Source organism: Octodon degus, unplaced genomic scaffold (assembly GCF_000260255.1).
Source record: "Octodon degus isolate 3935 unplaced genomic scaffold, OctDeg1.0 scaffold00081, whole genome shotgun sequence".
Taxonomy (NCBI): domain Eukaryota; kingdom Metazoa; phylum Chordata; class Mammalia; order Rodentia; family Octodontidae; genus Octodon; species Octodon degus.
This window is the reverse complement of record NW_004524657.1, coordinates 3,036,536-3,050,802: the sequence shown is the minus strand read 5'-3', so window position 1 is coordinate 3,050,802 and position 14,267 is coordinate 3,036,536. Positions and strand designations below refer to the sequence as shown.

At 42.3% G+C, this 14,267-nt stretch overlaps 1 protein-coding gene across 1 annotated transcript in view; it reads right to left on the bottom strand.

Annotated features, from left to right (window-relative positions):
* The window catches only part of LOC101590098 (BMP-binding endothelial regulator protein), a 311,194-nt gene that overhangs the window by 78,355 nt on the left and 218,572 nt on the right, over positions 1–14,267 (bottom strand). The window contains exons 13-14 of the mRNA XM_023721292.1: positions 12,738–13,067; positions 6,777–7,113 (exon numbers count right to left, since the gene is read on the bottom strand). Coding sequence (XP_023577060.1) covers positions 6,777–7,113; positions 12,738–13,067 — 667 coding nt within the window. The remainder of the gene's footprint in view (positions 1–6,776; positions 7,114–12,737; positions 13,068–14,267) is intronic.

Sequence of the window (14,267 nt, the reverse complement as noted above, 5' to 3'; positions counted from 1 at the left end):
CCAGTTAAACAGAAGACCCAATGCTATTATGGGCTACTGGACTCTTTTAGAATATTTTGCTGAGTTTACACACCTATAATATTCAATAAGGGAACTTAGAAAAAATGGGGTATACTGATGAATGTCCATTTTGTATCTGTGTATTCAAAGTGGTTGGGATAGATATATAGATGCATTCTCTTAATGAATAGAATGATTTGTTCTAATGGTGTTGTAAATAGGATCTCAAGTCCGCATCTTGTATAGCAATTAACCACTAGGAAGTATATATGCAGTGTATTATTTGTGGAAACTGTACTTCCGATTTGATTTGAAATTGTCTCATTGCTATCTGTTTATCAATAAAATTTTGAAAAAAAATTCTACTGCAACTTATGTATGTGACATTCATGATTAAGACAGTGCCAATCCCTTGAGGACTTGGAAAACTTACATCACATCCATAGTTCTGATTGTATTTTCAGGTTCATTTGGAAATCCCACCAATGCTTTAGAACACACAGGTAAAGGACATGTGGGTATAATGTGATGGCTTTCCTTTATAAATTAGATGGCATTCTCTTATTGTAAGCTAAAAACAAGTCCTTTTAAACAACTGCAGTGTGATCCTGACTAAGTCTTTGTCGTTCAGTGTCATGAGAGAGAACTGGATGTGTGCAGTTGTTCCAAGTCTTCATTAAATGGGAATTTAGGGGTCGGCGAGATGGCTCAGTAGAATAAGCACTTCCCTGGCAAGTGCAAGAGTCTGAGTTCAATCCCTGGTTTTGCAAAACAAACAAACAAACAAAAAAATACAAAAAAAATGGGACTCTATCATGCCAGTTCTCTCACTGAGAGAGCAGAATGGTAATTGGCACTTGGGGCACACATTTCCCATAGAGAGATGGGAACAAGGGCAGGCAGCACCTCTGTCAACTCCACACCAGCACCACTTTATCCTTAGAGTACCAGCCCTACCTAGTGGCTATGACTGACCAAAGGACCTAGAATTCAGGGTCCCAAGGCTAGAAAGTGGCACAGTGTGGAAGGCTTCATCTGGGTTCCCTCACCCATGGCTCATTCTCCCTACAACTTCAGTATCTCTTGGAAACCCAGAGATCGGTCCTCCCCAGGTCCCCCTGAGAAGAGAGGTGTCATTCTAAGTCTCATCTGGTTGATTTGGTTCTCCTGTCACACATGTACTTGGAGGAGAAGAGCAAGACAGACCACCTGCTTCCAACACACAAGGGTGTATCCTTGGTGGGGCAGTGAGGATTCCACCAGCAGGTACAGGGGAATGAGAGCTGCCCAGCACCTCCCTGCTGAGTGCCTCTGTTCTTTCCAGGGATGAGTGGCAGGTGTCAAAAGGGTCCTCTGCCATCACACAGACAACAACAGGCAGAGCAAAATCCTGCCTTGCTGCACACACCATCCTTGGCCTCCCTGCATAGAGATCCTGAGAGCCTGGTTGGAAACTAGTCCCACTGGGCCTGTCAAGCCCCTGACTCAACAGGTGGGTGGGTGAAAGACAAAAGGGATCAAAGGCCAGGAGGATTCCATTCCAATTGCACATGAATGTTGAAGTTCTCACTCCTTCTGCCAAGGCCCTAGTCATACTCCTGCTATAGTCTGGGGACCATAACACTGATTAGTTCACCAGAGGCAGAAGAAATAGAAATTTAGAGGAAGGAGCTCATCATTGCACCTTGCTCTCCAGTTTTTTTCTCATATAACCTTTGGAAAGGGAATAAAGACCTGGGCCCTGCCTTTCTGTTCTACTGTGAACAGAAGAGTCAGACCCAAATCTGCATTAGAGACCTGCAAGCATCTCAAGATAGCCTCGTTCTGCTGGATCAGCTCATTGATGGCAGAGGAAGTGGTGGGGCAACAATGACCCCACTGGATCTAAAAGACAGCCCTCCATGGCAGTCCCTGGTTGTCCCCAATTCACAGACAGGCTCACTGAGGTCCAGAGAGCACAGGTATTTGCTCAAGGCTCTAGGTTCTGTCTGGGTGTTGAAGCCAGGAAGACTGCTTTGAGACAGGGAATCGCTATGTAGTTCAGGCTGGCCTTGAACTTGCTGTGTCACCCAGGCTGGTGTTGAATCCAGGTAACCCTCTTGCTCAGCCTGCCAAGTCCTGGGATTACAGGTCCCTTCTATACCACTCTCACTTCCTGTATTTTATTACTTCTTAGTGAAGCTCATGAAAAAATACATAGATACCAAATGATGTGAACTCAGGCTCACATTAAGGGCTCAAGCTTATTGCAGTTAGGGAAATGCTGAAGATATGTTCCCCTCAATAGAGTGAAATCTAAAAACCACATGATCATCTCAATTGATGCAGAAAAGGTTTTTGACAAAGTGCAACACTCATTCATGTTCAAAGTCCTACAGAAAATTGGAATAGAAGGCCTCTACTTCAATTTGATAAAAGCCATCTATGACAATTCAATGGCTAATATAATTCTAAATGGGGAAAAACTGAAATCTTTTACTTTCAGATCTGGTACAAGAAAACAATTTCCTCTATCACACCTCCTATTTAATATATTTCTGGAATCATTAGCTAGAGCCATTAGACAAGAGGGAGAAATAAAAGGAACAAGAATAGATAAAGAAGAAGTTAAATTATCATTATTTGAAGATTACATGATATTTTTCTTGGAAAACCAAAAAAACTCCATGAAGAAGCTACTAGAATTAATACACAAATTCAGTAGTGTGGCAGGATACAAAGTCAATATTTAAAAGTCAATAGCATTTCTCTACACAGATAACAAACACACTGAAAGGGAAATTAGAGAAACAATATCTTTTACAATAGCACTGCAGAAAATGAAATACCTTGGAATTCACTTAACTAAAGAAGTCAAAGATGTTTTCAAGGAAAATTACAGTACTCTGAAAAAGAGATCGTAGAGGATTTCAGAAAATGGAAAGATATTCCCTGCTCCTGGATAGGAAGATCCAACATCGTGAAGATGGCCATACTCCCAAAATTGTTGTACAGATATAATGCAATCCCTATCACACTACCAGCAACATACATCCCAGACCTAGTGAAATCATTCCTAAAATTTATTTGGAACCAGAAAAGACAGAAAATAGCAAAGACAATCCTGGGTAACAAAGACAAGACAGGAGGCATTACAATTTCTGACTTGAAATTATACTACAAACCTACTCTCATAAAATCAGCATAGTATTGGCAACAAAATAGGCCTGAGGATCAGTGGAATAGATTACAAGATGCAGAAGCCCCTATGAACACACTCAGCACCTGATCTTTGACAAAGGTGCCAAACACTCTTACTGGAAGAAAGATAGCCTCTTTAACAAATGGTGCTGGAAAAACTGGCTGTCTGTATGCCGAAAACTAAAACCTGAGCCAGATCTATCACCATGCACTAAAGTAAAGTCAAAATGAATTAAAGATCTAAACATCAAAACACAAACACTAAATTTCCTGGTAGAGGAAGTAGGAGGAACTCTTGAAGACATAGGGGTAGGGAAAGAGTTCATGAACAAAAATCAAAGTGCACGAGTAACACTTGAAAAAATTAACAACTGGGACCAACTCTTATTGAAAAGTTTATAAAGAACTAAAACACATTAGGGCCCCTAAATTTTAAGATCAAATACAGAAATGGGCATCTGAGATGAACACAAACTTTTCAGAGGATGAAATTAAAGAAGCAAATAAATATATGAAAAAATGCTCCACATCACTAGCCATCCATGAAATGCAAATTAAAACAACATTGAGATATCATCTCACCCAAGAAAGGATGGCTATCATAAAGAAATCAACCAACAACAAATGTTGGAGAGGCTGTGGGGAAAAGGGAACCCTTCTCCACTGCTGGGGGGAATATAGACTGATGCAACCACTATGGAAATCAGTGTGGAGACTTCTTAAAAAACTAGGACTGGAAATCCCATTCAAGCCAGCTATCCCTCTACTGGGAATTTTCCAAGAGGAAGTGAAAACATCATATCATAGTGATATATGTATACCTATGTTTCTAGCAGCACAATTTGTGATACGCAAATCTTGGAAACAACCAAGATGTCTGTCACACAAGGAATGGTTGAAAAAGATGCAGTATTTTTATACAATGCAGCATTACTCAGCTATAAAGAATGATAAACTTGAAGCATTTATATTTAAGTGGATGCCACTTGAAAACATACTCATAAGTGTAATAAACCAGACCCACATATGTAAATATTGTATAGCAGTCCTAGTATAAAAACTCAAAAGACGAAATACAAATAGGAAGGTATAACACAATTAAAAGGAAAGTGAGATCTAGAGGATTAGGCAATGAAGAGAGGGCAAGGAGAACAGCTGGCAAACAGAACAGGGAAAAAGCCATATATTTATTCACACAAGATGGGCAAGCCAATGATCCTGAGAAACATCAGCAGGTTTTTGAAACTAGCAGTTAATTGGTAGTATTCTTACCCTGACTAACTATAGATGCTGATACCTGTGAACCAAGCAACTGCCCTGAAAATAGCAATGTGTAATAGAAGGGTCTTGCTTGGAATATCTGTCATTCTGGTCTCATAAATATGTACTTTTTGTCATGACATGCCAATTATTACCATACTGTCTCACAAGTTTTTTTAAAAGAGTAATAAATGAAAAAAAGACACAAGAAAAAGAAAAAAAATATGTCACAGGACTGTCCTGTTACAATGCTGTATATGGTTAGATTTCTAAATTTCTGTGTAAAATTATGTAATTGTTTATTCATATCTTTAAATATTTTTCATTTTTTAAATTTTTATCTCCACATTCTGTAGGGACTTAATGTTTGATATATCAATACTTGATGGAAAATATACCTGTTCCGTGTTATTCAGACAGTTAATGAAGTTAAACCCAACTTCATAAGATCTATGGTAATAATAAGCTTCCCTTCTGGAGGGTTAACAATCTAAGTTTGCAGACCAAAAATTAGAGAAATGGAAGGGCTGCAAGGACAGCCAACATTTTGATCCTAGCCTTTCAAGATCAGTGAAGACTGAGGACATAGGAGAACTTCTACTGTAACATCATGTAACTCAGTTGTGTCCCAAATTTTCTGATCAAGGAGATTATGCAGCCACAGAGCAACGTGATCAATGATGTAGAGTGTACCTATGGAGAGTCACCTGGAGAGAAAACATTTTCTCAGGCTTTCACAGAGAGCAAACTGGTCAAGCAATGGCCATGACTCATCCACATGGCTGACACTGACAAAGGATCTGCAAACTGCGGTTCAGGGTTACAGGATAAATCCTGAGGGGACTTGTCTGACCTTATCCAATATAAAAGTTGCATTTCTTGTTATATGGATCTTGCTTTATTTTAGTCTTAACCATCCAGCAGAAAAATATAAAAATGAGGTATATAAAGTAAAGCCATATTAATATGCTGAGCTGTGAAAGGCTAAAAAAAAGGGAGTTTTCTCCAGCTGCTGAGATGATCATATGATTTTTGTCCTTGGTTCCATTGATGTGGTATATTACATTTATTAATTAAAAAAAAAAAAGGATTTGTTCCCCATGAGGGTGCCAACTTCCCTCCATGAATGGAAGTAGTTTGCTTTGGGCACATAGGCTCATAATAACAACTTTTTAAAAGATGCCTCAATTGGAATAGAAGAAGAGTAGGGCTAATCTGGGAGGTGGCATCAGGAGGAGAAGGAAGGGAATTCAGATTGAAACAGGACAATGTCTTGAAGGAGCTACATGTGTGACCTGGAGCCAAGTGGCCTGCACATGCAGCCTTGCTCAGGGACCCACAGCTGCCTTTATAGGACTTTATATTTTATGTCCAAAGATCAAATAAGAGAAAGATCACATTTAATGAGAGCTAGGGGAAATCAACTGGTGCCAGTTAAATCGTAAAAATCACCTCTCTGTGGCTACAGACCTCAGAGTTTCCTCATCTGAAGAGGCACTGGCAACCCACTGAAGTAAGGCCTTCTGGGCTGCGCTCGGCTGGTGCTTCCCCACACTCACTGTGGTCACCGTGCTCAGCAGCCATAGCTCCTGATGTCACAGGACTGTGTAGGGAATGGCAGCATAACCAGGCCAGGCGCACCAGCCACAAGCGCAACACTGCAGCATGAGAGTCAGCTCCAGGCCACGTCCATGGCACATGATACTGAGTGAAGGAGGTTAGGCAGATAGAAAAGATCATGGAATCCTTTCTCCTACCAAGGGTCCTTCCTCTTCTGTTCTGTTTCCATAGTCTTCTGACTCTGGAAAAAAGTCTTATGTTGGCCAAAATCCAAGGATTCTTCACTTTTCTTCCTCATTTCCCATCTGCACTTGGGGTAGACCAGCAAGCTGCCCTAGGCTCCTGCTCAGCCTGGAATAACTGAGCTCCTCAATCACCCATAGGTAGAAAAATGACCAGAGGGTTCATCTTAGCAAATCACTCTTTCCTAGACCTCTTAAGTTTAGGCCAGAAATTGGGAAGGCATTCAGCCTTAAGAGTCAAACTGAAAAACCAGGAAAAAAAATCTCTGGAATGCCATTAGCTTCCCAAGAAACCCACAGACAACACAAAATGCACAATTGACTACAGAAGCCCATGTGTGGACACTTCCTGGAGTTTCCCAGTCGGGTTATGATGTGGGCTGACTCAGGATAAGATCAATGGCTAGACAGAATGATGTGGGGATGTGTACTGTGGGGCCTTGTTTGCACATGCAGAGATCTGGTATGATCTGTGCCCAGGACAATTCCAGACTTCGTCTGTTACCCTCTCACCCCCTAGAACATGATGGTTACCGGTAAAAAGTGGTGTAGTCCACTGTGGAGTGGCAGGTCTGAAACTCCCAGGACTTGATCTTCTGGCACTCTCGATGGGCTCGCAGCTTCACCTTCACTGGCCCCTGGCACAGCTCGGGCACTGGTCTCCTCTGAGGGCGGTTGCAAAACTCGTTGGACTCCACCCTCCAAGACTCAGCAAAGTCATCCACATTGAACTTGAAGTTGCCATCTCCACCAATTAGGTCATCTCGTTTGTGTCCATTGTAGTTACCACAGAGACCACACAGCTTGCCTTTGAGGTGAGGGGCAGCCATGATCTCTACAAAGCTGTCTCCATCCCAGGATATTTCTAAACCTAGAGGAGAAGAGAGGAAAGAGTTCAAGTCCATCAAAATCCCTAATAACCCTCAAATGTGCGTATCTACACACTATTATAGGGCTGTTGTCCTCTAACAAGAACGCAGAGGTTCTATCCAAATTCTCAGCTGTCTTTTAATCTCACCACTCTGAACACTATAAATTACACCAATCATCACATGTGAAGTTTACAGTTGTTAAACTGTACAGGATTTTCCCTTATAATATCTTGTGCACTCCTATTTTGACCACTTTAGATAAGTACTCTTAGGCCATGGTACTCTAGGTGTTGTATTTTAGGCCTTTTTAAGAGTACCTGTGCTAATATAAACTATGCCTTCATTTATCTAATAACTAATGTAAAAGAAAGATGATAGCTCTTTAATGTTACTTTTGGATTTTTTATTCAAAAATCTTCCCATGTAATTATTTCTCCAAATGCCAAAGGAAATTTTCCAAATTATCTGCTATAACAATAATATAAAAGTAATGAATATATGAATAAATCTTCCAAGCATGTTGTCTGCAAAGGACAACACTCATATAAACAAAAACATTTGCTCCTTTGTGGCTTTAGAGGCATTCCTGAGAAGTGAACCACCGACCCAGGTTTCCTGGGGTTGAGGTGCAGGGAAACCTTCTACTTGCCATCACAGGCTTCTATCCTTGGTGTGCTCACTTGAGGCAGGGTGAGGTGCTGGGCCATGAGTCTTCTTAGGTCCCTCTTCAGGCCAGTTCTGCCTTGGTCATCAAGGAAAGGAGGGAACACAGTCCCTTCCCTGGCTTGCTGAACTCACTTCTAAAGTGCGGGAGGAGGGCCAGGAGATGGCTCAGTGGAATAAGCACTTCCCTGGCAAGTGCAAGGGTCTGAGTTCAATCCCCAGGTCCACTAAATAAATAAATAAATAAATAAATAAATAAATAAATAAATAAATAAAAATAAAGTGTGGGAGGGCTGGTCTGAGCACCTGCCCATTCCTCTACATGCACTGGCCCAGGATGTCAAGGAGCCACCCAATGTGTGCAAAGCATGAACCCCAGGGAACACCCATAGAAGATCATTGTGTCTGCCTGTACTAGGACTTCACCTCAGCCACTGTTACCATCTTTTAAGGGGAAATCACAGAGCACCCTATTTTTAATAGGAGCCTCTGCCTCTTTTGGAGTTTAAAGTCTTATCTTTTTGGGTTCCTCAAAATGATTGATATCTTTTCCTGCATGGGCCTTTGAATAAAGAAAACTTTCTCCTCTTAGAATGCTTTCTTTGTCCATCCTCCTAAAAGCACAAGACAAGCAAATGTTTAGGAGCTGGGGATAAGGCAGCAGTAGGACAAGAAAAATACAGATGGAGAAATTGGAGGGGAAGCAGAGGAGGAGAAGGAGGAGGAGAAGAAGCAGGAGGGGGGGGAGGAGGAGGAGGAGGAAGAGGAGGAAGAGAGGGACAGTGTGAGAGAAAGCAATGGATCTAGTCAGGAAATGACTGGTACAGGGCAAGGCCACCAGAGTGATATAAAATCAGGAAGATGTACTCAGAGGTGAGACTCCAAGCAGAACTTCCCCAAGTCTGGGCCAGCCTGAGGAGACAGAAGCCTGGCTACATGGCCTTGCTTTGAGAAGGCCACACAGCTGCCCAAGACAGAGTTAATTGAGGTGGGCATTAACAGCAAAACCTGAAGCTCAAAATTAGGTTTTCAAGATCAAGAAAGAAGCAGAAAACTCTACAGGCAAATCTGTGTATAGCCAATGGAAGGAGTAAGGTAAATGGCAAGGAAGATTTCTTGGTTGTGAGAAAGAAATCACATATATTTGGAAAGTAAGTAACAAAGTAGTACTTGGGAAAGTGTCTTTCTGGAATCACTGAAGTGAAGACAGTAATGAGGCCAAGTAAGGTGGAAGGGGCTGGAGCACTAGCATGTCCACACTGGGCCGAGCCACACAAGACTCTGTGAGAGCACGGTGTTGACTCTGATGACCAAAACTGGAATGTACAATGGTTTCGATTTCCTTCCACCCGTCATCAATCATATTATCCAGCGTGTGGTACAGGATCAATAACTGAGTGAGCTATCTTTGTAATGCTGACACATCAAAAATGATTTTCATGCTGATCGAGACCATTTTAAAGGAGACAAACAAACTGTAAAATGGTTTGTAATACGCTCTGCAAGGTGTAAAAGAAACTTAGTCTCACGAGCTTGTTCCCAGGCAGCTATTCAGCTAGAGAAATGAGGGAAGGAAATCAGTTCCCTACAGCACCCAACTTTTAGATTATAATCCCAAAGATTTTACATGTTGCAAAATTTTCTGAACAACAAATTTCTTTCCCAGACAACAAATACTGTTTTTTCAAGTGCCATAAATGGTTGAGAATTTACACCCAAAGGAGCACGCATGTTGTGACTGACAACAGCATAATGGACCTGAGCCTTTGGGCCACTGAGTTCACAGGACTACACTCACAGGAAACAAGCTGATGACTGTGTCCACATGGGCTTGGGAGGATGCAGAGGTGCTGTGTTTCCAACAAATACTTCTCAAAACCTGTGATCTCACATCATAGCCCATGGTCCCCAGAGTAAGAGTATGATTTACCACTCACTTTCTTTTCGTCTTTGTTATTATAGAATGATTTTCACTGACTGATGAGGGCTTCACAGAGCCCAGAGATGACTTCTTCTACCCCAGTGCCTTTGCCTCTTGCTATACCATTTACAATGTGACTCTGAGAAAAATTTCACCCTCTCCAAGAGTAAAATCCATGGGAAGGAGATTAGCACAAAGGCAAAAATCATCAGTCTAATAAGTTGAAATTGAGGGACATTCTCTTCCAAATGTTATTTTAAATCTACCTCTTTTGAGAGGGAAACATTGTAGAAATATTTGAGGATTGATAGTCCTTTGTAGAGCTGGGTTGGGTTTCCTGATTCTCAGTGTAGGAACCTGGGTAGAAAGCCCTGGCAGAGGTGGAAGCCAAAGCTGAAGCTTATGCTCCCCGGGAGTGTGAGCAGTAGCCACATTCCTTCCACTTCAGGAAAGGCCTTCCTGCCCGTGGAGGTTCTGCCAACTTCTTCTTCACCCTGCACATGTGTGACCTGGCTGTAGACTACTACTCTGGTAGGACGCTGGTGGTGTCCGTGTAGCTATTCTTGCATTTTGTAGGTGTTATTTGCTCCACATTGCTTTGCTTTCTGATTAATGGTGGTTCTGCTGCTGCTACCTACAAGGGGAGAGGCAGTACAGGATCTGAAGGCACACCTCAGTGATACATAAAAGTGGGCAGTGTTCCTGATTGGATTTCAGGGTGGGAGGGGAGGGTACAGTCTCCAGGTTCCAGTGTAGTGCTCACCAATACTAAAATCAGCAGCCACTTTGCTTGCATGTTAATGTTTTCATGTGATCTGATGTAGAACTTTCAGTTAGAATTGATGAGGTGCACAGAATGCAGAAAGCAAGCATTTTGTAAATAATCTGCTGAATGCTGAAAGGTGAGGCCAGTGCACAGTGGGATGGTTAGTGCTAACCCTAAGCCTTCTCCCCATCCAGTAGTTAGGGAATAAGCAGCAGGGCCTGGTTCCATGATAATGACACTGCCATCTGTGTGGCTCCTCCAGGGCTTTCCATCCTGCAGGCTGAGCTTTTTTTCTGCCTCCTGTCCTCCGTCTGGGGGCTGCTCTGAAGCTGCTGTTTTGAGTAGTCATCTTTGATCACATGAGCTTATGAAACAAAACAAGGAATCCATGGAGGAAGAACACTTGAGGAAATGCTGCGATGTTTTAAAAAAGACAATCAATAGGTGACAAAAAGAAGACAACCCCAGAGAGCTGTTCAATTTTAGTTGGCCAGACCAGGGTAGAGATGCAATTGTCTGGAAATCAAGTTGTTCCATTCAAAGGACGGACTCAGAGCAAGCATAGTGCCCAGAGTAATGAAACTCCTCTCAGCAATCAGAAGGCCATGTGACTTATGTGCAGGAAAAAAACATTGCCTAGGTGTGATGGATAGCATATAAATTATTTGTATCATGGAAAGAGAGATGGAAAAATAAATTATATGACTTGAGTTCTAGACCTAGAATGGCTAAATTCATCAAACCTCCTGAGCAGCTCATCTCGGCAGTTTTGCCAGGGAGCAAGAGTCAGGCAGGGCCTACAATTGCAGAGTGTGTGTCCTCAGGACAGAAGAACAGGCACCTGAATTTTCTGAGCAGGCCTAATTCCTCTAGTGTTCCTGAGAACTCCTCATATCTATGACTTGAATAAGAGTTCTTTTCCCCCTTTGCTGAATGTTCAAATACTTTAATGCTTTCATTGTCTCACTGAAACACTGATATACTTGTTAATTAGAAGTTCCCAGGGCTGTCTCCTGGTTTCTCGCATTGTTTACTAAGAGGGTACATAAAGGAGTCAAATCAATTTATCAGAATGTGCTTTTGCTGAGTTGAAACAATGAGCAGGGGGTCTGGGAGCAGGAACATCCTCCTGGACCCTGAAAAGTGCCTGCTCTACCAAGGCTTCCTTTTCTGACTGTTACCTAAGGAAAATGGAGATCGATGCTTTCACATTGGTAAACTCACACCTGTAAGAAGGCAATAAGTAGGCTGGTTTCCTCACAGTAGACCACAGATGGCCCATAAAGAACCACAACAGAGTGTCATAAAATGGGCAGATGAGCAAGACTCAGTCTCTGGAGATAACAACCAGGATCTGGGTTCTGCTTCTAAAATTTTTTAAAGCAACATTTAACTGACAGGCTTGAGCCTTGTGGACTCCTAACAGTCATGGATAGCTTGCCCTGAGGGTGCTTAATAAGCACCCAAGGGTATGGAAGGTTATGCTTCTGAAGCCAGCCTCAGGGTCCTCAGCAGCAGACAGTGGTTCTGGCCATCGGGGTGGCAACTTCCTTCCCCAGAATCAGGATGGATGAGACTGCTGGTCACATCTTGTTCCTGTGCCCCCACCTGCACACCCAAACATAGAAGCCTCACTCTCCTTAGCACAGGACAGTGAAAAGGATCAGGTGACTCAGTACGCACAGAAGCCACAAGACCAGTCCCTCTGCTGTGACTATTTCTGTTTCTTTCCTCCATCCCCCTCATACTGTTGATAGAACTCGGGCCTTTACACTGAACTTTGTCCCCAACCCATTTGTACATTTTTGAGACCCCAAGTTGTCCAGGATGGGATCCAACTTGCAAATTTCCAGCCTCAGCTTTGCAGAGTGCTAGGATTATAGGTGAGCACTATCATACCCAAGTTTTGTGTTTCTTCTGAATTATCACCAACCCTATGCTGTTGGGTTTTGAGAGCCCTCTGTATTTTGGGGGCAGATATTAACAAGGAAACTATCTCCTCTCCCAGATATAAAACTGCACATAGCTATTTGAGCTAAGAGAGACTCTGACAACTCCAAGCTGGACAGCAGTGGCCAGGTTTGAAGAGTACAGCTAGCTCTTGAATGAGGATAGTGAGGTTCTGGGTGTCTAAAGATAGCAAAGCCACTGTGCCCAGCACCTAATTGTCAGTCTTCACATAGTGTCTCTAACCCCTTGGCAACATTCCATGTGCCTTGAAGGAGATAGTCCTACAGCAGAAGGGGCAGCAGGTGCTCAGGGTGGGGTCCCACCTGCTTGGGTGGTCACCTTCAGCAGGTAGCCCTCCAGGTCCACGTGGAAGTGCGGCCCTCGGCAGGGCAGTGCCACGCGGGAGCCGTTCCAGCGCACGGCCAGGTGCTGCTCCAGGCTGACGGTGCTGGAGCCCAGGACCAGCTGCACCGACTTGGTCCAGGAGAAGGAGTGTGTCCGCCGGGCGTCGTTCTTCACCAGCACCTGGAAGGGTGAGGCGGAGGTGGCGCAGTCTCTGGTCAACACGTACTGACACGTGCCCTGAAAGTTAAAGGTCCGGCCGTCAAAAGTGTTGTAGTGAGGGTCTCCAAACACCGTGCAGATGCCGGGCTCTGCGGATGGGCAAGAGAGAAGAGCAGGGTCACAACTGAGGACGCAGACAGGCAGCAGGTCCCTGTGGGTCATGGGAGCGGACGGCAGTGAGGCAGGGCCCCATCGGGGAGTCTGTAAGGGAAATGACTTGGGACAGAAGAAAAAGCTGTTGGGGAGCTTTAAATAGTTTTTCTCATATAATACTTCTGGTGAGTCTATTTCTAAAAGTTTTTACACCTCTGATTTAAGACATCTCTGCGCACAGTCCTGAGAAGTTTCTGAGGATGAAAAAATTAAACTCAGATACTTAAGAAGCAGTCTTCTTCCATGACCTACATAAACAAGGGCAAATTAAGCACATAAACAGCAGCAACTGAGGTGTTATTCAAAATGTCCTATTAATCAGCTTGGAAAGTGTCTCATTGATATTTGTTTCTCAAAAAATAAAAAATAAAAAACACAACATAATCCAAAAAAATTTTTTTTAAATTTTACATAGGGTCTTATTAAATTGCTAAGTTGCCTAGGCTGGGATCAAATTTGTGATCCTCTTCCCTCAAGCTCCCAAATAACTCAAAAATTGCAAAGCACTAAGCATTACTCCTAATTCTAAAGAGAATTCTGGTATTTTCTTTTTTTAAGTTTTAAAAAATTTATATTGGTATATTTTAAATACAAACAATGATAACATTATTGGCACATTTCAGATATACTATCAATTGCATTCATCATAGGCAATACGCATCCATCCATGGTATATCTTGCTTCTTTTTTTCTATTGCCCTCCCCTTCCATCAGTCCCTCTTACCCTCCTTATTTACAAAATCTTTGTTTCCATTCTATCTTCTACTTTTTTCTTGCTCCTTCTTTGATATCCCCCTCGCCCTCCCTGTTCCCCTTCTCATCTGAACATTTTTCTCCCCATCTATCTATTATATATTTTGGTCCTTATTTATGGTATTTTTCTAAGGAAATATAAACACAGTTGCCAAACCTATCCCATGTTTTCTAGAAATACAAATTTTTTATATTTTGATCTATGTCAGAAAAAAATATACTGATGAAGTTAATATGTATGGATCACTTTTGTATGTTTTATAGAAATACACTTTTTTATCAGATACAGAAGTTATATTACTTGTTATATAGGTCTTGCTTTATCTTGGTCTTAACCATCCAGCAGAAAAGTATAAAAACTAAGTATAAAAAGTAAAGCCATA